Here is a 21,685-nt window from a genome sequence, read left to right on the forward strand (position 1 = left end):
GAATGCCCTCTAGTACTTTTTCTGTTATGTTATATGCCCAGATCATTTTGGAGACTCGAGGAAACCTGTCTCTCTTTATAACCCGCGCCAGTCGATGCTCACGCGACGACGCCACAGCCTAGTGGTGCAACCGCTCGACAGCATCCCTTGGATCTTTATCATGGCTATATTCTCCCTGGATTGAGAGCGTATGAAAGTATTTCGATCAAGAAGGGTCTTCCCCGCCCATTGTTCCGGGGTGACACATTCCGCATTCTTTCGTGTCTATTGGGGGGGGAAGGGCCAGCGATCTAGCAAAGGTATCTCCGAAAGCGATCATCGTGACCCGGAGCTTCTCGAAAGAAAGAAGGCTATTTTGCGCTCACTTATTGAAGGATCGTCGAAGAATTCCAGAGTGGTGCATTTGTCTCGCGATGAAGATGCCCGAATTTCCGCATGCAATGCATCACCTTCCCCTTTAGGTAATACTGGGCACGTGACCGTCATCTGCCCTCGTCGACAGCTTTCGAGCTCTGCAAAGGCTCCACAGCCCTCACAGCTTGGCGATTATCATGACGATATCGGTCCCGATGGGTCTGTACCAGGGTTGTACGATCTTGGGCAGCGCGCTAGTGTGACATCGAAGTGCCCACACCCCCGGATGCGGAAATTCAAGACAAGCAGATCCTGTCCCACACGTCTACCAACGCTCCAGGCTAGGCCCTCGAGGCACCAGGAATCATCGAGAGGAACACACAGGAGAAAATTTTTAGCTCTCTGCTGTTACATGCCATCATCCACTTCCCGTAGGTCGATCAATATGGGCCGCATTTGGACGTCCCTAAACGCCTTAATGAACTATAAGTACGGGTTCCTCATCGCCACAGTCCGGTCTGTAGATTTCTTCCTTAGATCATTCTATCGCATCCATTTCCCCGAGGTATGTAACCTCTTGAGCTCCCGAAATGCCTCCCAAGTAAAATAAAGTCACTAACATTCAAGCAGCCGTCATTCGTTGAGACATTCGCTTCAGCTCCATCCATCAAAATGAAGTTCACTTCCGTTGCTATCATTGCCCTCGCTGCCGGTGTTCAGGCCAGTAGCTTCAAGCAAAATGAGCCCGCCGCCAATCACGGCAAGTATATCGCTAGGGCTGTTGGCACTGCTGCCACCGCTGGCACTGCCGTCTCCACTGGCATCCACCCCATCATGACCGGCACTTCTGGCACCAACGGTACCATCAGCAGCACCAACGGTACCTCCGTCGTTACCTCTAGCGTCCACGGTGGCGCCGCCGCCGCCAGCACCATCCCTGTCTCTGTCCCCAGCTCCACCCCCGCCAGCGGTGTTAGCAGCTCTGGCTCCTCCAGCTCTGGCTCTTCGGGCGCGGGCTCTTCCGGCTCCAGCTCCGGCTCCAGCTCCGGCAGCGCCTCCAGACCCAGCTCCTCTGGCTTCGTTCCCTCCAGCCCTGGTGCCAAGGTCTCCGTCTCCATGGTTGCTGCTGCTCTTGGCAGCGTTGCCTACGGTGCTCTCATCTTCCTCGCATAAGAGGTTGGTGTGAATCAATAATTGTCTCTTTTGATTACATGGGCTTTCTGTTCTCCCTTGATCCTGTCATCTCTCTCTTACGTCTATCACATTTTCAAGGATCAATGACTGCTGTTCATTGTACTTGTTGAATGTTCTGGGTAACTGAGATTGAAATACAGGACGACCAAGGTGATTGGCGTTCGGGTGGTCTTTAGATCGCGGTGTTTGTACTGGGATAAATATGACCTAATCTAATTTTAATATCTAAAAAAAAAAATTGGATGGAGTTTTTACTTATACTAGCTTTCTGATCGATGATCTCAATCTTTGGCGCACAAAATGCAAACATCCCTAGACTCTTCAAAAATCACATTCTGGCACACTGATCTCTCACGAGAAGATCTTGGATTAGCCCCTGAAATCTTGCAACGTCTACAAAGCAGTGCAACAGTGATCATTCACAACTCCTGGAACGTGAACTTCAACCTTTCCCTACCATCATTTCAACCCGACCTAGCAGGCATGACAAAGCTCATTAACTTCACAGCTGCTTGCTTGAAATCTCCTCATCTGTTCTTCATATCGTCCATCAACTCAGTAATGAATCATCTCACCAAAACCTGCCCCATTCCCGAAACCACAGTGACGACATCACAGCCAGCACCAAATGGCTGCGCAGACAGCAAATACCTCGCTGAACAGCTTCTAGACCACGCCTCAAAACAACGCTCTATTCGAGCTTCGTTCGCACACGCGTGGGCCAAATCGCCGGTTCTGTCAAGACGCCGTGTCATTGGAATGACAGTGAATGGTTCCCAAGTCTAGTGGTAAGCTCGCTCGAAATTGGCGCCATACCGGACCGACAACATGGGATTAACTACTCCCGGCTATCATTGATATTCTAAACGAGTTCTCAGATAGAGACATTATGAAAGCATCTATATCGGAATTGACTCATCGAGTTCGTTGTACTATTGAGAATGGGTCAATGTCAAGTGATCTGCATGCCTCGATGAAGAAGAACCCGGCTGTTAAGCTTTTGGGGTTTTTTGAGGGGATTGCGATTCCAGGGGATAACAACGAGTTCGAAACACGGCAAACTGATGAGAAAAGTCGGAAATTGAAAAATATTCCTGGTGTAAGGGATGCGTGTTTGCGAAGTCGATTGGAGAATGGATGGGGTCTGTTCCTTGACTCTATGGCCAGTACTATCAAATTTTTGATGGCATGATTTCTAAATTCTTGAACAAATCTAGGCATTTGAGGCTGCTAGTGTATTTGGAATTTAAAATCTGCAAAAATCCCCGATGGAAGCGGTAGAGCAATACTTTGCCAGTCGACTCTCTTGTATCCCCGCATGGTGACATGTACGATTTGCCGCTGGTCGCTAAAGAAATGAGGAAAGTTTAAATGCTACCAAGAAAAACGGATATTCACAAAGTTTTTCTCGTTCTTCCTTTCCTGGATACCTCATTTTCTATTCAGTCTAAAAATCTAACCATCAGCGATCCAACCTGAGATTGACGCGTCAGATATGCAATGTTCTGGTAGTGAGGCAAGTAGTTCCCGTCGTACGTTCGCCTCTACCGTTTCCGGTGATGCCCCCACCAAGGCATTCCCGCAAGGTCACACATAGGGCCATACCACACTAAATTAAGCTAGTTCAAATGTGGATTCATGGCAAGATGAAAGAGCTCGAAGCATTCAACAATTTATGAATTACCATCCAAAAGCACAACTTATCGTGTAAAACAGCTCATCACCAAGACCTGATGTTGCATCGATATACCTCAGGAAATCAAACTCAAAGTTTTACTTTTTTAAACTTGTTCCTGCAAAAGGTTCCTGCAGGGCTGGAGGGGAAACTCGTTCCTCCAGGACCAAAGCATATCGACCGGCTTCTTCGGTCGCCACGCACTATTAATAGTCGATGGGAGGTGCCGGGTTGCATTTGCCACAATTTGGGGCTTAAGGTTTCAGTCAAGAAATCATCACCTTCACCGAGCATGTGGCTCGTCAGATTGGAAACTTGTGCAAGTCAGAATCAAGTTCTGGGCAATGATTCACTCGTTATCGACAACGCAGGCAGAATCCGCTGTTCGTCCAAAATGTTCAGGTTGGAAACGAATTTCTGGCGCTGGAATCTTGGAGCATCCTCCTTGCGGTTCAGACAATGAATGTGTCCAACGGATGGGCTCTTCAGAAGGACATCCAGTATGTATGTGCCTAGACTACCCGTTGAGCCAGTCAGTATGACTGTTTCACGCTGGTGATCGTCAATCTGGGATTGAAGGCTTTTCTAAAGATCATCCCTCTCTCGTAGATGTACCTCCCTCAACGTAATTTCAGAGGTATTGTCATCCCTCATGAGTTGTAAAGTTGCCTGCACCAGACAAGATAGCGACGGATGAAGATAAATAAGATTTGGCGTGAAAGAAGAAGGATCAAGACCATTCTTGATTGCACGAGGCCGCCGTGATAACCTGAAGAGAATCAAGACCGAGATTGAAGAAATTCTCAGTCGCACTGACTTGCTCAGAGCTCCACCCTGTAATTGACGAGCGTCATCGTATGAGGTCGGAGACTAGGTACTCATCATCAACCCGCCCGGGCCTCGCTATATCGGCCCGGGGCGAACTGAGGCGGTCAATGGTGGTGCTTTGCTCTGGCTGACACAGCGATCTAGGTGGACCATACGGATGCCATTTCACGTGGATTGGGTAGAAGGGGGCGATGATGGAAATACTGTTCAGGTTGTACAACGCATCAAGAAGTGCCACTTGAACCTGGGAAAAGACGCGTTGAGGTGGATGAGGCCTGTCAAACTGTGTAAAGCGGAGAACGGGACAACTTTGGATCGAGTACGACTCGTCTACCTTTTGACACGCGACACTTTGAGATCTATCGCTTTTGCATGCAAGGTAAATAGTGAATACATCCGAGTTGGATTCAATGCCCGAAACACCATAAAAAACAAAAATCACCACCCAACCCAAAGGACCAAGATACAAGACAGAATCTAAGAGGTAGATATCCAATTCACCCACTGACACTGACAACCCCCAGTTCCCCCATCGATACCCCCATACGTAGAGTCACCACTAACATCATTCCCATTCGCTGGATTAATCCAAGTTCCGCCAACGCCCCGATATTCAGCCTGCAACTTAGAGTCCGAGACATTGTAATGCCCGTTCTCTTCGATCGCGTAGCAATAGACCAGTTTCTTATCGGTATCACCACCGTGTCGGTCTATCGTAATAGTCACAGGATACGGGAATGAGCCCGGTCTGGTATAATTGGTCGCTGAAGATGAAGATGTCGCTGTGGAAGAAGTGGATGTCGGCGTGGCAGAAGATGAGGTACTTGTCCCGTTCGATGGGGAGAGGAGGTCATAGCCCATCTTACCCGGCTGCGTCCAGATTTGAACGAGGAAGCGTGTTTGAGACCAGGTGCATCTGGCTTTTGCGGCGGATCTGCTGACACCACCGCTCTGGTCAATCGTTTCGCTGTCGGTGAGACGTCCATTCAAAGAGGCCTGGGAGGCAAGAAAGATCGATTTGTCGTAGTAGGTGTAGAAGCCATAGTGCTCGTCTGATTGGCCGCGATTATAAAGGCGGATGGGTTGGGATTCTGGGAGAGGGTAGAGGACAGCAGCGGCTGCGGCGCCATCGGAATCTTCGTCAGGTGCTGGGATGATTGTGGATAGATTGGCTGAGGTAGTGGTGCTTGAACGTCGGAAGAGGCTTGACCTGGTAAGGTGAATGGGGGAGAGAAGTGTCATGTAGAATGGTGTGGCTTCGCCGGCGTAGGGGATTGAGTTACCATCTGTGGTGTTGCCGATGAAGGCCTGGTCTGCGAGGCTTGGGGCAGCCGGCTCGGATGTATACAGGCCGCTGTCTCTTCGGAGCTTGCGTGTCGTGGTTGAGGTGACAGTATCCGTACTATTGGAGTAGGTGCCATTGCGAAAACGGATTTCGACGCGGAAACTGGGGTTGTCTGCCGCATAAGGTGTGTTTCCAGACTCTTGGGCCGGCGGAAGATCACAGCTCCAGAGTGTAGAAGGGCTGACGCAGGTAGACTTTGCAGTTTGTGTTTCTGTACCGGCAATTGTCGCAATGCCAGTTGGCATGGGTGGATAGCCCGTCAGATTGAGCCAGGTGGATTGAACAGGTGTACTATCTCCCTTGTGCGTCAAAGTGATCGCAAGGACAATAGCGAGAACCACAATAATCAGGAAGATTGTGCATATGGCAAAATACCATCTCCGGCGAAGACGACCTTCACGCCCCGGACGTCCAAAGCAGCCTTTGTTGCTAAAGCATCCTCGTCCACGCCATAGTCCTCCAAGTTTCTTGCCGGCAGCATCTTCACGCTCAAGCCTGCGTCGCTGGGCTTCTCCCCGGACCTGCTCGACCAGTAGGATTCATGACCCATGCTCCTGGAGCAGGGTGTAAGTCATATCGAGGTGGAAGAGGGGCCTCACGAGGGTATTGCGAGTAAGCTGGCGCAGGAGCATTTACCTCGGACAGAGGGATCGAGTGAGGACCTCCTGCAGCACGTTGAAAGGCCGGGGAAATAGGCGTAAGTTCTTGAGTTGGCATCCCGCGGGCCTGGCTGTCGGGCTCATGGGTTGGACCACGGGCTATCCCTTGGGGTAGTTGTTGAGCGCCTGCTTGTTGCGAAGTCCATTCTGATGAGCTCAGATGGTTTGGTGGAGCAGATGATCCCCCAGGTTCTTTAGGTCTAGGTTCCTCGGGCATGGAAACAGGCACACATTGCGGTGGCGGTGGCGGTGGCTGCTCTTGCATGCCGTTATGAGGAGGAAAGACCGGAACATAGTGAGGTATCGCTCGCTCCACAGTAATGGTCTGAGGTTGACCTGCTGCTGGCGCTGGTGGATAGTGATAGTTGTTTATAATCTGCGGAGGGGCTGGAGGATGCATAAGCTCTGACCCGGGAGCCGGGGCTGGGGCAGGCGTTGGTTCCCAAGGTATCTCTAGCGGCAGAGGAGGCGGAGGATCTGTTGGTTCTTGAAGAACTGGTGTCGGTGCAGGAGTAGGCTCGGGGACAGTATTAGGCACTGGCGCAGGCGCATGTTGAGGCTCAGGAACAACCTCCCCAGATACTTCCTTCGGCGGCTCAGGCAGGCTCTTCTCATGGTCATCCGATAATGAAGAACACCAGCTCCCAGAGTCAGAAGATGCTGCCGAGGGAGGCCCATGCTCACTATAACCTGCCTCCAAGACATCAGGGCTAGGCGAGTCCACATCGATAAGTAGACCACGAGAAGTAGCCGTCTGATCAGTCATTGCCTGAGATTCTGGAATTCCAACACCAGCTTCAGCAAGAATCAGCCCCCTATCTCGCGTTTCACCTGCCTCGGTGTCCTCGGTAGCCTGTCGACAAGCAATTACATGAGGGGGTGTAACTGAGCAAATATGGTTGTAGCATTCGAAGTAGGGCGTTTTGCTGAACAATTCATGTGCACAGGCTTGATAGTACTCAGCTGCTTCACCCTGAATACAATGACTGCCGAGCATGAACGAATGCGTGGTTTGTCGTTTGGATTCTGGAGTACTCGTATCATCCTCGACCTCTAGCGAGCGAGACTGTTCAATGCCATCTGGAATATTCAGATCTTTATCTTTATCATCGTTCCACCACTCTGTCATTGTCGTCTCTGGTGTTTCTGGCGAGAAGCATGAGACTTCTTTCTCCCACCATTCCTTGGATTTTTTGGTTTTTGTGGGGTTTGAAGATGAAGGGCTTCGGCGGGGGAAGTTCGGGCTCAATGGTGATTTTTTGCCGAGGAGTGGTGAGAGAAGATATGTCCACCATCCTTGGGACTGAGGTCTTGTTTCCGTGTTCACGGTTAGGGTATGTTCTGTTAATGGTGCTTGATCATGGTCTTCTGTCCCTCGAGAGTGGGAGTGTTCCTGTGCAGGACTGTCATCTTCGATAATAGTATCGGCGGACACAGAACGATGCTTCTGTTCTCGACCCGCGGCAATGGCATGTGCACTTAGGAGGATAGACCCAAATTTAGACATCCTAGAAGTTGAGTGTTCGGCTGGAATCGCAGGTACCGGTGGGATATCAGCCTCGTTTGACCATAGACGGGGTGTTGATTGGGAGTAAACGCTGGATGTGGCTCGGGGCCGCAGCGTTTCAGGACTGGATGTAGACCATGGTGCATCTTCGCGGGCTGGGGTGACGATGATGGATGGTGTGAGAGGAGTATGTTGATCCCCTGCGCTATCGAGCTCCTTGTTCATTTCCGAGGATTCATGGCGCGGCACTGCCAGGCCGATCATGACATGGCGATCTGAAGGGGAAAGGCCATGATAGTGTCTATCAGCAGAGGAGTTATCGAGGTTCGGGTCCAGAAACGGGTTCCCACTTGGTTCTATCGTCTCCGCGGCCGGTTGGAAGCCCCTTGAAGCAACCGACGCAGCCATCAAGTTATTTCTCTCATCAGTCTTTGACTTCTTCGCCTCCCGCTTTTTCTCTCGTGCTTTTGACAGCTGCTTCAGATCATTCAAGTCCACAAATGGTGCAAGCGTGTTCTCCTCTGATGTTCTTGTGTGCTTTGGCGAAGGCCCGAGTGTAAAGTTCGTAACCAGGTTAAGTCCGACTGGCTTGGACGCATTCTTCTTCTTTGTGAAGCCCCGAAGACTCAGTCTCGGATTCTTCGGAGTCTCCGCTATTTCATGATCCCGGTGCGAGAGATTTGGCGATCTGAGTCCATCTCTTCCACTTCCCGACGTCGTATCGAGTCTCTGGCGCGTCGCCTTGACCAAAACATCGAACGGTCTGGTTCGCTCCAACTCGCGCTCCTCTGCCGATGAACATGACGGACTCGAGATTTCCTCACTGATAGGTGAAGACAGTGGGAATTTCGGGACCGGGACTTGTAGCCGTGGTTGAGGATTTTGTCTCGAGGCCATCGCGACGTCTCAGTGTAGAACTGCCGGTACTTAGCGGAAATTCTTCTCGCGATGTTGAGGTCGACATACCATGAGATGGGATAGACAAGCGTTAAATTGCGCTAGAAACCTGGAGAGTGAACAAAGGAGATATGAAACAATGTGACGCCTGAAACAATGCATTCAAAGAAACGCTGTCATTCACATGCAGAGCATAAACCCAGACTGAAACCTGAACGTGAAAAGAAAGTTGCAGAGAGAAAGCTCCGACTTTGCAGCTTCGATCTTCATAAACAAAAGCTTCCGGTGCACTAATGTCGCTCCTACGCTGCACGAAGCTTGGCCGATCTAATCCCGGATGTCACCAGCATTGCTAGATCCAATCATACCCCTTCAAGCTCATTGTCTGCAGAGATCCCAGACACTGCAACCCGAGAGCTCTCATTTTCAAGTCCTCTATTGGTTCTAAGCTGGGGAGACCAGCAGGGGCCAATGCTACGATGCAAGTGCGGTTTGAGGCTGGCGTTACGCGCCGGGGTGGGTGGGCGCGTACCGGAGCCAACCACATCACCAATCTCGACTCTCAAAATAGATCGAATTTTAATGAGTGCTGCAGTGACTCGTCAATTTCCACGTTATATTCTCTCCTTTGCTCATTTATTTGTCGGTCTATCCATCGATGGTTTGGGTGTCGTTTTAAAACAAAGTGTCAAGCAATAGACGGGCCTCGGCCTCGTCGGATATTCATTTCCATACATTTGGCATAGTGCAGCTCTCGCTTTTGGATATTCGATACACAAAACACCCTTCGTTCCACCATGCCGATAATCGATGACCATGCTTCCCAGTGATCCCAAATGTGAACATGCAGTAGGAGTGTCGGGGGGCGAACCCCGAGCCAAAAAAAAAAGAAAAAAAAAAACATGGAAGAGGACAGAATTAAACAGACAGCAAGGCGATTGCGGGTATGATCGATGACACAAAGAAATCAAGAGCAAGGCTGAATAAAGCCACTCCGCATACAAGGGCAGCGGCTCGGCGTGGCAACGACATCCATATCTAAAACAGGGGATATATAGAATGACAATGTGAAAAGAAGTCGCGGACATTTCGCGGGCACAAATCCCGGCATGACTAGTCATTTCTCATCCATGGTCGTGGCCATGGGCAAAAGTCTCTACCGTCGCTCATCGGTGTACTGAATCCCCTGCATCGGGGCCACAGAGCCGTTCATGAGCGGTGGTAGAGTGCGAGGCTGTTCCTGGGCCATATTGGACCCGTTTCCAAATCCACCGAACATAGGCCCTTGCTGGCCGTTGGTCGGGGTGGCCGACATGTGGTGCTCAAAGATCGAAGGGGTTCTTGAGGGCCCGTTGGCCTGTTGCTGATTTAATTGCGCTTGCATCTCCTCAAGCTGTGTGCGCATGAGAGAGTTCTCTCGCCGTGTTTGACCGAGTGATTTCTCAAGTGAGCTGATATATTCGATGGCCCGAGTGAGCGTTTCCCACTTGCTGGACTTGTTGTTCTGGGCTTGGGGAAGGCGCACGCGCAGGGCCTCGAAGCAGTCCTTCATCTCACTACGTCGCTTACGCTCGGCGAGCTTATGTGTGACGCGTAATTCCGGGGTTCGGCTATACGGCGTATTGCCGCCATCAGCTTCACCAATTAATTCCCGAACTTGCTTGTGCTGCAAAGAATGATGATGTACGTTTTGTGGCAGTTCTGAAACATCAGGTGAGCACGATGTCAGACGAGGCGCCGAAAATACAAAACTTACCATGTTGTCCGCGCGGCATGCGCGACTCCGAGTACATGCTACTCAACGACTCCGCGGTACTGCCTTTTCGGGAGAATGGGGGATTGGTATTCTCGTTGGACGAGATCGAGCTGGACCGCCCCACGTCGGGATCGGGGAAAGCGTACGCCATGCCCGCCGTTGGTGCCTCGGCATTGTAAATCTCTGAGCGCGGATTTGAAGAGATCGGAGGTGCGCTGCGTCCTGCTTGGAAGTTTCGAGGTTCGCCCGGTCGAGGTCCCAAAGGTGATAGAGGTTGACCACCGCCAGAGTAGCGCGGCCCCGGTAGGAGTTCATCTCGTTGGTTATACCGCGCTCTCGCTGCAAGCCGGACACGATCGAGGACTGCGACGCATTGGTGCTGTGGTAGGGCGACGCCGGGTTAATGGCAAGCGAGCTGATTCCCTGGTTCATGCGACTATCGATGGAGCTGCGACGCGATTCCGAAACCTCGGCAACGCTGCCACGTTGGGATGAGACGTCATAATTCTGGTTGATCGAGGGAAGCGCGCCATTTGGCTGAGAAGTGTTATAGCTGGGAGAAGGCTGCTGGGTACCAGCCGAGGGAGGGGTGGATTGGTCGTGCCCATAAGGCGAACGGTCTGGAGCGGGCGCAGGGTGGCTTCGGTTTGGTGAGGGTTGCGAGGTCGAGGTCAAAAAGGTGAGAGAGGGATAGTTGTTACCGGTGCCATTGGTCGTGGTCGAGTAGGTGGAAGATCCTGCAGGGTCAGCCCGCCGCAACTCATGCGCTCCGGGAGGAGTCCTACTTGTGCTTTGGGGCATGGACCAATTCCCCGAGTCTCGTTCAACCGTGTTCAGCGACGAGTTCCCAGGCGACTTCTCTGACGAATGCATCCCGTTCATATTCGCAGTGAGCGTCGATATGGATGGCAGGGTCTGGTTTGAAGCGGCGGGCGTCTGAGGGCCCGAGGCCGTCTCCCATGGTCGATGAGCGACCGAGTCCATAGTCAAAAGAGTGATGGCGACTAAGTCTTTGGGGGGGATGGGAGGAAGCGTAGGTGTCAGAAAGCGATCGAGGGTAGCTCCACACTTATCGCATATTCCGCCGGGATCAATTGGAGATGGGGGAGATGGGGGAGATGGGGGTGGGAAGGCAAAAGGTAACGACCGGGCGGATCTCACGAAAGTGAGAAGAAGCTCAATACAGTTGGGGCAGGATAGGGAAAAAACGAAACAAGATGGGAAGGGGAATACACAGTTGAAGGAGGGGGAAAAAAGACGATCTCGCGCTAGGTGAGTCTAGAGAGTATTGTACCCGATGAGATTTAGGGTCGAGTCCCAGTCTTTTCTTTTTCTGTTTTTTTTTTCTGTTCTTTTTTTTCTGCTTCTCTTTTTTCTTTGTTTTTCTTTTTCTTTTTTTTTTTTCGAGTTATTGACTTTTCAGACCGGGGAAGAAGGAAGAACTACCGGGTAAGCGTACGGTAATAACGAAGCGCAAGGGAGCATCAGAACGTGGCACAAGGAGGGCACCTTTTGGGGCAACACGGCCGAGGAAAACGGTTGAAGAAAAGAGGACGGTGATCTCCTCTTTTCGGGCGCTATGTCACCTTGTAGATCCCTGGATCGATCGAGGGTACCGCTCGAACTATATTCTCAGAATCACCGCACAAGCAGAAAGCAAAAGGCAGATGGCAGAAGGCAGAAGGCAGAAAAATGACGAGAAACTTGAAAAATCAAATAACCTCATCGTAAATCCAAATCAGACAGGATAAAAATGACAAACAGTTCATGGAATGCGTGTATTGTTACCATGCGCCAAGCCTCGGATTGTGCACTACTGCGACACATCTCCACCTGTGTGCCACGAGGCTGACCCTGGAGAACAGAGAGGCAAGGGTGGAATTCTCTCAGAGTTACATTTCGCTTGCCAACAGGGCCGTCCCCGTTCCCCGAGCGGCCGCCCGTTTATTCTAGTCTATACCTCGATGGCCGATGGCCTATCGCCTGTAGCCTGAAGCATTTAGCCTCTAGCTGCCAGTCTCCCGCCTCCAGTGATCCAGCTTATAGCCGATGGCCTAAGCTACCTCTAGGTCCCCTACCTCATCCCAGGACCACTGAATGTTCGCCATTGACTTCCTTTACCTCTCTCCCCCCCTTCGATGCAAGGAGCCACGTTTTTTAATCTCGTTCATCGATTACATCACCACCCTGAACACCCCTCAAGAAAAGTCTTCACGTCATGCCGGCCGAATGTGGTTGAGTTTGGTGCGACCCGCCATACCTAGATACCTCGCAATCGCCTACCCTTTTCCTCGATGGAGACCTAGGTACCGGTGGTGGCGGCAACCATCCCCTACCTACCAAGGAACTTGACCTGAAAAACAGACACGGGCATGGACATGGGACAAGGAAGTGGAATTGGCAATGTGAAAAGAGCTACCTTTTGTTCACGTGGCGAATGATCGGCCTCAGGGGGGAGCAGGCTCCTTGCAGAAGTGATACTTGGAGTGAAGGGTCCAAAAGTAGACAAACTGCGATGCGACCGGGGGGAAAGGCGGCTGCATGCCGGGCGCACGCTAAACCCCATCGACGTTGGACACATGGCAAGCACTCTGCAGGGATATTATGTATCAGATACTTCGGCCACCCGGGCATTTTGCTCGGTAGAATAGGTACCGATCCTTCGAATCTTTTGTGCGTCCGCACTGTGCCACACGCACATGGCAGACTGCACTATCGAGCTTCGTAGCGCAATATTTGTGTGTACTCTAGTGTATCATAGTGTGTGGATGGTATGTTCTCATTTTCGAGAGCAGTCTTCCGGTTCTACCGGGTCCAGCCCCAAACTACCTCGTACCACCCCGGACACTTACAGCTTCAAAACTAAATCGCCAAGCCGTGGAACACCCCCCCCTCCCCAGGCGCGTGCGTCAGCTTAACTTGAAGCTTGATTCTAGACTGGTCGCCCTGCACTCTCCCGAGTCGGGCTACGCGCAGCTGGTCTCGTTCAAGACCCGCGCGCCTACTGTTTGGTTTCAACCTACCTCTTCGCACCTGAGTTTCAGTAGACTCGGTGCCCAGGCTATTGTCCCCAAACGACCCATCCCTTATTCGTGCTCCGGGGCCTGTGCGACAGGTCTCGGGAATTTATTCGATGTATCCAGGGTTTGATGCCCGAGCTCTTTTGGAGTCGTCAGAAGGCGGCAGCCACCCCCTCCTTCTAATTTCCATTCTCTCCCCGGCCACACATCGATTTACTGCCGTCTTGCTCGGGTATTTCACACCATGCTGGTTCTGATGTGTTCGATCCGAGCTTTCGTTGCCCGAGGGATCTTCCATGTGGACTGTCAGGCAACAGGATATTTTGGGTCCGCTTTGCTAAATTTGGGCCTGGGATCGGCCCGGCACCGCCACATGCAGCGTGGCTTTTCACCGGACACGTCTACTGTGCGTGCTCGGTACATTGAACACTGTCCCCCGTACACCGTACGCCGTACCGACTCAAATAATAGTACTGTACTCTGTTTAGTCCCTTGCCACATGGCGTGGCCTTGCAGAATGTTTCTGTCTTGAATCGATCGACACGCGTACATACGTCCTCTTTGACACCGTAGCAGCCTTCCATACCGGGTTATCGGCCGTGCTCATGGGTTATAGCTTAATCGTTAGGAATGTGCAATACCACTCTAGACTCTCAGGGATGGCATTTACAAGATAGAGTTGGCTATGCCCTGGCGACCATGCGTTCAGCCATGACCACGACCATGATCCAGCTGTATCCCATTCCGCCGCCCACGCACCCATATCGTGGTCACATCCTTGCTGCAATAGTCTCTTTCCCTAAACACGCGACGTTACCACCGTGATGACTAGCCTGTCTTTGTTCACATCCATTCCTCATGATTCAGTTTCCCACCCCCTTCTTCCCCAATAAAATTGTGCAGTTTGCCGGAGATACACTTCCCCTTGTGTAGCCGTCGATCATCCCCCCGGGGCCCTTTCTCCCCGAAGCTGGGGGATGTGCTAACTAGTCGATCATTCCCATGTCGCTCTCCCTTTCTCATGGCGTTGTTTTTCATCCCTTGAACTACGTGGACGGTACTGCTCTTGCCCTCGCGTGTTCTCGTTCCCGTCTCTCGGAATCCCCAGGAACCTGGATAAGAGACATGTTTGAGATGCCGGAGCCTGCGCCCGTCTCTTCCACGCTGCTTTCTCACTGGTCCTGTCTCACCCATGCGCATCCCATTCTATCTACCCATGGAAATAATTGATTGTCCCTACTTTACTAGCCCAACCTCATGGTTTAATTGTCCACTCTGTTTCAGTGGTGGGTCCGAGTAGCACCGGTTTCGATTGCCGCCAGCCTTGATGTCGACTTCCGCCCGTGAGCTTTGGGTTTGGCTCTTGCCCGTTCGGTAGACGCTGGCCTGGAGATGAGGCGGGATGTGAGGGGTTGAAGATGAGTTTGCAATTATCCTCCTGTGGCTCTGCAGCTGGTGCCTGAATGGAGATCTGAGGTTTCGAGCTGCTTCGAGAGATTCTGTACGCATGCGTCATGTCAACGTCGGTGTACCCTGGCCGTTCGATTCGATCAGATTCTGTGCCAAGGTTGATTGTGAGGCTACGGTAAAGGTGGTTTCTGCAGTGCCGATCTGGCGCGACTCGCTACTAGGTACAGCTGAGGCTGGGGTGTTGTTTTGAGTCAGGCACTGAGAAGTCCGCTGGGAAACCTTGGCTGCAATGCAAATGCACAATGGATCAACTCTGATGCCTAGGCAGATGGCTGTTGGAAATTCACCCCGGCTTTCGTGGTATCGTTATCCGAAGCATTCAAGGATCCATCCACAAGGCTTAAAAATACAAACCATGGTCAACCTTTGACGTACACGAAATCATCACCAACGGCTCAAGCACTGTTGTCTACTTAGATTAACGCCCTTCGAGTAATTGAATCAACTGAAGCCTTACCCCAGTAAATCCGCTCTATCTCCATCCCATCCCTGTAGCGTCGGGCCACCACCGTTAAGTCCGACTCGCGCATGTCTAACAGCTCGTATAAAGGCTCGGAGTATTGCTCGTTCAACATCCCTGCATTTTCCGGATCGCAAAAGCTGACATCCTCCCGAATCGGACACCGTTTGATCCAGGCATAGAGAGTCTTACCAAACTAGGAAAATACCTGCGACGAAATCATCAGTACTTTCGCCCCCGCGATATATCACAAAACACGAGCCGGGCACCATCGACCCTCAAAGCATCAGCACTAGTCCTCCACACTTTTTGAAAAGACCAAGCCCAGAGCAAACTTTGAGAAAAAATGACAAAGACGTGGCTTGTAACTGGCGCTTCATCCGGCCTAGGAACAGCAATTGCCGAAGTCGCCCTACGCTCCGGGCACAGAGTCCTCGCAACAGCTCGCAATACTATAAAAGCCGCGCAAGAAAATTCTCAAATTGAACGACTAGGCGGTACATGGATTGAAATCGACGTGACACGTGTCGAGACGGCAAAAGAAGTTGAATCCGCGATACGCGAGGCCGGAGGTGTAATTGATGTCGTTGTTAATAACGCGGGATACTCGCTTCTGGGGAGTATTGAGGATATGAGTGAGGAGGAAATTGAGATGCAATTTAGTACGAATGTTTATGGTCCCGTTAGGGTATTGAAGGGTGTCTTGCCTTACATGCGGGAGCAGAGGTCTGGGGTTATTGTTAATGTCAGTAGTATTGCGGGGATGGATGGCGTGCCCTCCTGTGCTATGTATGCTGCGTCGAAGTTTGCACTTGAAGGCAAGTTGAATTTTTATTTTTCTTCAACTCCCCTTCATGTTCGTTGGAAGGTATTGTGCTGATGATATATAGGTATGTCGGAGAGTCTTGCGAGGGAGTTACAGCCATTCGGTATCAGGGTACTAGTCGTTGAGCCCGGGCTGTTTAGAGCAAAGTTCCTTTCAACTTTCATGGAGCCAGCTGCTGGATTGAGGAAGGGTTATATTGGAACGCCCGTGGATGATGCGCTGCAAGCATTCAAGTCTAGGAATGGCTCACAGGGAGGGCGACCCCATGAAAGCCGCTCAAAGGATCTTCGAAGTTGTGACAGGAACAGGCATGGGCGCAGGCAAAGAAGACTATCTGCGGTTGATGCTTGGCCCTGATTGCCATGCGCGCTTCCAGAAGAAGACGCACGCTCTCCAGGAGAACCTGGATCAGATGAAGGAGATATCTCACTCCACTAGCTACTAATATAACTGTGCAAGAACATGGTGCCAACAGTTGTGATGGTGTATCTACAATTTTTGAAGTCCTGTTGCCAATGCTAAATCAAAATATACCGCCCAGGATTGTTTATTCTTCGTCCGCGTCTTCATCATCCATGTCTTCGTCATCGTCGTCGTCATCTTCCTCGAACTCAACACCAATGTCGCCTGTGATATCCCACCGGTCACCCTTGGCGTTGGCACTGACGTACTTGACGAATTTGAGGGTACCGCTGTCACGAAGCACAATACTCAGCCTGTTCCAGCCTGCCTGTGTGCTAAAGAGAATTCCATCGTCTTCGTCTCCGGAGGCGCGGTAGATGGCAGGGTCGGCCTTCTTCTTCTTGGGTCCAAGGACTTGATCTGCGTTCTCCTCATCTTCCTCCTCATCTTCGTCCTCGTCGCCGGCCATGTAGATCTCGTAGCCGCCCACAGAAGGGTGCTCGGCAGCCTCGCCGTTGGTCTCCTTCCTGGGCTCCTTGGCCTCTTTGGGATTTGCGGACTCGCCGTTCTCATCGTCATCTTCATCTTCCGCCTCCTCCTCCTCCTCGACCTCCTTCTCCCATCCAGGTGTCGGGGTGAGACCAAGAGTAAATTCCAATCGCGGCTCTTCGCCATCGTATCCACTGGCCAGCGTGTAGTCGGCACCGCGACGGAAGCGACGCGCAAGCAAATTGTGACTCTTGAGATGATCCACGCCGGTGATAAGCGCCAACCATTTGCGGAAGGCCTGGGAAGGGAAAAGAACATTCAACAACTCCTTAATGGGGTTGCTGGTATCCTGAGATGAGACCTGCTGGTATAAATAACGATGCTTGTGCGGGGGCTGAGCGACAGTCCACTCAGTCTGCTCCTGGATCTCCTTAGCAGAAGCGGGCAACTTCTGCCTCTCCTGCTCCTCAATGTATGCGCTGACCCGAGAAGAAAATTTATCGCTGAGAAAACGCTCGAGACTGAGCGAAGACTCGCTCGCAAATGTATCTGACATCTCTTCCGCAATATCAGGGGTCAAGTAAGACGGTGCAAGGTACTGCACCAGGAACTCGAGGTCGGACTCGGTGAATTCATTGCCCTCGGCCTGTTCATCAATTTTGCCCTTGCCTTTGCCCTGCACTTCGGGCTCTTCCCAAGATACAGGCTGTGGCTGGGGTAAATCATACATATCACCACGGCCCTGCAACTGTGCGAGACTGCTGCGCTCAGCCAACTTCTCTTCCAAACCTTCGTCATATCCATCCTCGCCCTCCTGTGGGATGTGGAACCATCCACTGATGGCCATGCGCACGCGCTTCTTGGACTTATCTTCGCCCTCACGGTGGTGGTAAACTTCCTCGACATCGTGGAAACTCTCACCTGGCTGAACAGTGAAGAAGCTCAACTGGTTGAAAGCGGGAGGAATAGAAAGGCTGAAATCAGGGCTGGGAATTTTGACGTCTTCGCCCTTGGCGTCTTTCTCGGTCTTGGTTGGGTAGAGACGCAGAGCACCACCCCATTCGGCCTGCCACGGAGTATCGGGATCGGTAAGGTAGAGAATATAGCTAACTCGGCGACTTCCAATGACGTCGTCATGGCACAAAAGGTGACATCCCTCAGTGTAAACATTGATAGCCATGTCGGTCTTCTTTCCGCTGAGCTTGCCGGAGCCGGTCACAGAGGACAAATACTCGCGGAAGCGCGCCGAGTACATGGCATCGCGCAGCTTCAGCAGCGACGGAAGCTTGGACAGCGAAGAGTCATCAAGACCATCCAAGTTGGCTAGATCACCGGACTGGAAGATCTTATAGATATCGGTTTCCTTCTCGGTGAAGTGGAGGTGCTCTTGGATCTCCTCGCGGACGGAGCGCAGGAGCGAGTCTTCAATCAGAGGGTGAATAACGCCGTGGTAGTAACTATTGTTCAATGCAATAATAGTTAGGCCAAGGGAATTGAAGTATTTGGTGTTGTTGAAATACGTACGGGCTCGACTTAGCATAAGACTCGGTGTACTGCTTCTGCTCCGCGGGGTCAAACAAGCCGTCGCGGAAGCGCGCAACAGCTTCCTCGCTGGAAAGAGCGCGCTTTTTGGACTCTGGAAGTCCATTGCCGTCAATGGACGGTCTTTCATTTGTCGTACGCTTCATTTTGCTGGATGTATGAGCAATGCAACACCCATGAGCAATGGCCTGATCTTCAAAATTTTCGGAGGCGGTGAGATATCAACTGGGCGGTCAACGGTCTCCGCATTGGGTTGTTGTCAATAGACGCGACAACAGCGCAGTCAACACTTTTGATTCGAATTTAGAGGTCCCAGAGTTCTTTCGATTCTCTGGAACGGCGCTTGTCGCTTTGCTTATTTAGGGGGAGAATTCAGATGTTCCACCCACGACTGCGAATCAGTACCTGATCAGGCACAGACGCCTACACTTCTCTGCTGGAAAGAGAATATTGCGCCGTTTTCAGATCTCGATTTTTATTGATTCAAATGGCTTATCGCCGATAAGAAATTACTCCATTGATGATTTTTTGTGTCGTGGCTAAATTGCGAAAGCGGTTCCTGGCAGAGCCTCAACCTTCGCCACTACATCCCAAGTGCACGCCACCCTTAATTAGGAATCCCTTGTTTGGCATGCCAGACCCCGGGCCTCGTGACTCTCTGAAAGACTTGATGGGTGCATCGATCCATTTGCTGTGAAGTGATTCTAGTTCGTATACTCCACTCAGCCGGTGTCGTCACTTACCGCCAGCCTGGAACGCCTTTGAGTTCTGATTCTGCACTTGGCTTCGAACACTGCTCCAGGCCTTGAATACCCGCGCTTGGGATCGTGTCCCCTCCCTATTCACCATGCAGCCTGTGCCTGGTCCTGTACCAGAGGGTCCTGAGCCCATGATCCAGGATGATCGGCCAGGCACTCCACCCCGCCCACCTTATTCACCAGTGACACCGGTCTTCGCCCAACTCGACCCTGTCGCGTCCAGCAACGCAACCATAGTACCACCCCCTTCGTCACCGTCGCCGACAAGTCGCATACCAGAATTCTCTGGTTACCAAGCTCCGCGACCGCCAGCAACTCCAGCCGTCTTCAAGCCCGAACCGCCACCCGTCCCTATCTCCGAGAGCGAGAATCCAGATGCGATCGCACTCCGTTCCGCCATATCGATTTTGCAGATGCAAAAACAGCAAGGTCATCGCGATCTGATCACTTTGGAACGCATGAAACAAGCCGCTGTGGCGGATCCCGAGGGTTTTGCGCGCGAGTTGGCAGCCGGGCGATTGCGCACTGAAGATCGCGGGGCTGTGATTCAGTTTACAGACGAGGCAGAAGATGACGACATGGAGACAGAACATGATAGCAAAGACCGAACCAAGCAAAAAGGTGACAAATCGCCTACTTCGAAGTTTGGCCGCATACCACCGGCACAGAATATTGTTCGAACGCCGCCCATCAACTGGGCTAAGTACCAGGTAATTGGAGAACCGTTAGATCGCATGCATGCGGAGCAACTGCGTCGGCCCTACGCTGGAGATCCGAGACGAGCTCCTGCTCCAGATTATGTGTTGGCATCGCCCTATCGCCCTTTGGTTGATCATTTGGATCCTCCCGCACGGCTGGCCCGGCCTAGCAAGACCAAGAAGTCATGATCATGAATGCTCTTATGAGCAGAATTATATAACCTTTACGACGTCATGTACCTATCACGAGAAAATCCAATTAGAGGTGTTTTCAAAAGATCTTTCATCCTCGGGCTGTATCTGTCTGGTCAAGAACCAGACTTTTCAATCTTGTAGACGCATTCAGAGATCATCACCAGTCGCTGTCACGACCTCCTTCACCACCTCCAAAGCCACCGCCGCCTCCAGCACCACCTCCTGCGCCTTCTCCAGCACCGCCGCCGATACCACCGCCCTCGCCAGCTCCAGCACCGAGGCCAGCACCACCACCTGCACCACCACCTGCACCACCACCTGCACCACCACCTGCACCACCACCTGCACCACCACCTGCACCACCGCCAGCGCCTCCTCCAAATCCTCCGCCAATACCCACACCGAGGCCAGCACCGAAACCGGCTCCGCCGCTAACACCCCCTCCTGCACCACCACCTCCACCGCCACCGCCGCCAAGGCCAGAGCCGATACCAGTCTCAGTGCCTAGCACATTGTCAGTGGTAATCACACATTGGAGTCATTCTGGACTTCAACGAACCAGGCACGGGAGCAGCAATAGTAGCACCAATAAGCCCAAGGAGGGCGAAGATGTAGTTCAACTGCATATTGACGGAGTTGATGGACTCGAAATAGTCTGATAGTTAGTCAAAGCATTCAACCTAGGAAGGAAGAGGTCTCCTTACAAGGGAAATGAGCCTCGCGAAGATCTGGATCTGTAGAGCTGGAGAGCTTGATGAAGAACCTCAACCCTTAGGGCCAGCGCCCTTTTATACCTCCACGTCTCTATAGATAGATCGCATTCATGGGCCTATTGTTAAGGGTCTAGATCTCGACTCATACCCTTCGCGCCTTCAGCTCAGAAACTCGGCGAAAAAATTTCAATATGCTCGAGGATCTTCACGTTCGAAGCCAGTCATATTGGCGCTCCGAAAGTCGAGTTTATAATTGCGCGGAACGACTCCCTTGTCGGTTTAATATTTGCTTCTTTCAGAATGAAGATCGGCCGGGGCTGGAAATTCCGTGTTCGTGACTAGAGGGGCTTGCCATCACCTTACAAGTTACACAGCCGCGTGATGCGTGGCCTTCATGTAGATGTAGGTCCATTTCAGGTGGTGGTTGCAATGTTCTTTGTCTCATGTTATTTTGGTTTGGTGTTGAACGTGCGGCGGTTCCGTATAATTTCTGGCTGTACCGTTGGGAACTTGAAGGTCCAAGGAAGATGAGAGTGGAAAAAAAGTTCGAATTCCTGATGAATACCTGGAGGCTCTGGTACGTAGCCCTTAGTCTGTCAGGCTACTTGCTTAGTAGGTCACCTCACGCTTCCACTGATATCTTGATCTGTCCTTGCCATTATTTGGGCTGGAGACAGCTATTATGCACAACAAGATGCAGCTTACTTCACATGTTCTCAACAGCTCAAATATCTCAATATTTGAAAACCAAACTGGTGAAATGGCCCTTGAAGTTGGTCGAGTGCAACTAGGTAGCAGCGTTAAGGCGTAAGAAAGCTTCAAAGGTAGCATCAGTGGGAATTTGAATGTCATGGATGTAGTTATTAAAAAAAAGTCCAAAACGGAAGCACCGGAATG

The 21,685-nt window shown here is 51.6% G+C and overlaps 8 protein-coding genes across 8 annotated transcripts; 3 read left to right on the top strand and 5 right to left on the bottom strand.

Annotated features, from left to right (window-relative positions):
* Positions 1–1,026: 1,026 nt before the first annotated feature.
* N7477_005145 (uncharacterized protein) lies at positions 1,027–1,527 on the top strand (the record flags this gene model as incomplete). Its single annotated transcript, XM_056966808.1, has 1 exon — positions 1,027–1,527. One exon carries the CDS (start codon positions 1,027–1,029, stop codon positions 1,525–1,527), a length of 501 nt encoding a protein of 166 aa, XP_056823589.1.
* A 3,001-nt stretch (positions 1,528–4,528) lies between these two features.
* N7477_005146 (uncharacterized protein) lies at positions 4,529–5,641 on the bottom strand (the record flags this gene model as incomplete). Its single annotated transcript, XM_056966809.1, has 1 exon — positions 4,529–5,641. The coding sequence occupies one exon, from the start codon at positions 5,639–5,641 to the stop codon at positions 4,529–4,531; it is 1,113 nt and encodes a 370-aa protein (XP_056823590.1).
* A 244-nt stretch (positions 5,642–5,885) lies between these two features.
* Positions 5,886–8,459, bottom strand: N7477_005147 (uncharacterized protein; the record flags this gene model as incomplete). Its single annotated transcript, XM_056966810.1, has 1 exon — positions 5,886–8,459. One exon carries the CDS (start codon positions 8,457–8,459, stop codon positions 5,886–5,888), a length of 2,574 nt encoding a protein of 857 aa, XP_056823591.1.
* Positions 8,460–9,615: 1,156 nt separating this feature from the next.
* Positions 9,616–11,199, bottom strand: N7477_005148 (uncharacterized protein; the record flags this gene model as incomplete). Its single annotated transcript, XM_056966811.1, has 3 exons — positions 9,616–10,160; positions 10,216–10,278; positions 10,362–11,199. 3 exons carry the CDS (start codon positions 11,197–11,199, stop codon positions 9,616–9,618), a joined length of 1,446 nt encoding a protein of 481 aa, XP_056823592.1.
* A 4,312-nt stretch (positions 11,200–15,511) lies between these two features.
* Positions 15,512–16,436, top strand: N7477_005149 (putative short chain oxidoreductase/dehydrogenase; the record flags this gene model as incomplete). The annotated part of the gene is made up of 2 exons (XM_056966812.1): positions 15,512–15,954; positions 16,244–16,436. The coding sequence occupies 2 exons, from the start codon at positions 15,512–15,514 to the stop codon at positions 16,434–16,436; spliced, it is 636 nt and encodes a 211-aa protein (XP_056823593.1).
* Positions 16,437–16,538: 102 nt separating this feature from the next.
* On the bottom strand, positions 16,539–18,570 carry N7477_005150 (oxidative DNA demethylase; the record flags this gene model as incomplete). The annotated part of the gene is made up of 2 exons (XM_056966813.1): positions 16,539–18,339; positions 18,407–18,570. 2 exons carry the CDS (start codon positions 18,568–18,570, stop codon positions 16,539–16,541), a joined length of 1,965 nt encoding a protein of 654 aa, XP_056823594.1.
* Positions 18,571–19,271: 701 nt separating this feature from the next.
* Positions 19,272–20,069, top strand: N7477_005151 (uncharacterized protein; the record flags this gene model as incomplete). The annotated part of the gene is made up of 1 exon (XM_056966814.1): positions 19,272–20,069. One exon carries the CDS (start codon positions 19,272–19,274, stop codon positions 20,067–20,069), a length of 798 nt encoding a protein of 265 aa, XP_056823595.1.
* Positions 20,070–20,232: 163 nt separating this feature from the next.
* On the bottom strand, positions 20,233–20,701 carry N7477_005152 (uncharacterized protein; the record flags this gene model as incomplete). Its single annotated transcript, XM_056966815.1, has 2 exons — positions 20,233–20,579; positions 20,635–20,701. 2 exons carry the CDS (start codon positions 20,699–20,701, stop codon positions 20,233–20,235), a joined length of 414 nt encoding a protein of 137 aa, XP_056823596.1.
* Between the last annotated feature and the right edge of the window lie 984 nt (positions 20,702–21,685).

This window comes from Penicillium maclennaniae (genome assembly GCF_028827695.1).
Source record: "Penicillium maclennaniae strain IBT 15551 chromosome Unknown utg000004l:1.0-3007600.0:1.0-3009580.0, whole genome shotgun sequence".
Classification (NCBI taxonomy): domain Eukaryota; kingdom Fungi; phylum Ascomycota; class Eurotiomycetes; order Eurotiales; family Aspergillaceae; genus Penicillium; species Penicillium maclennaniae.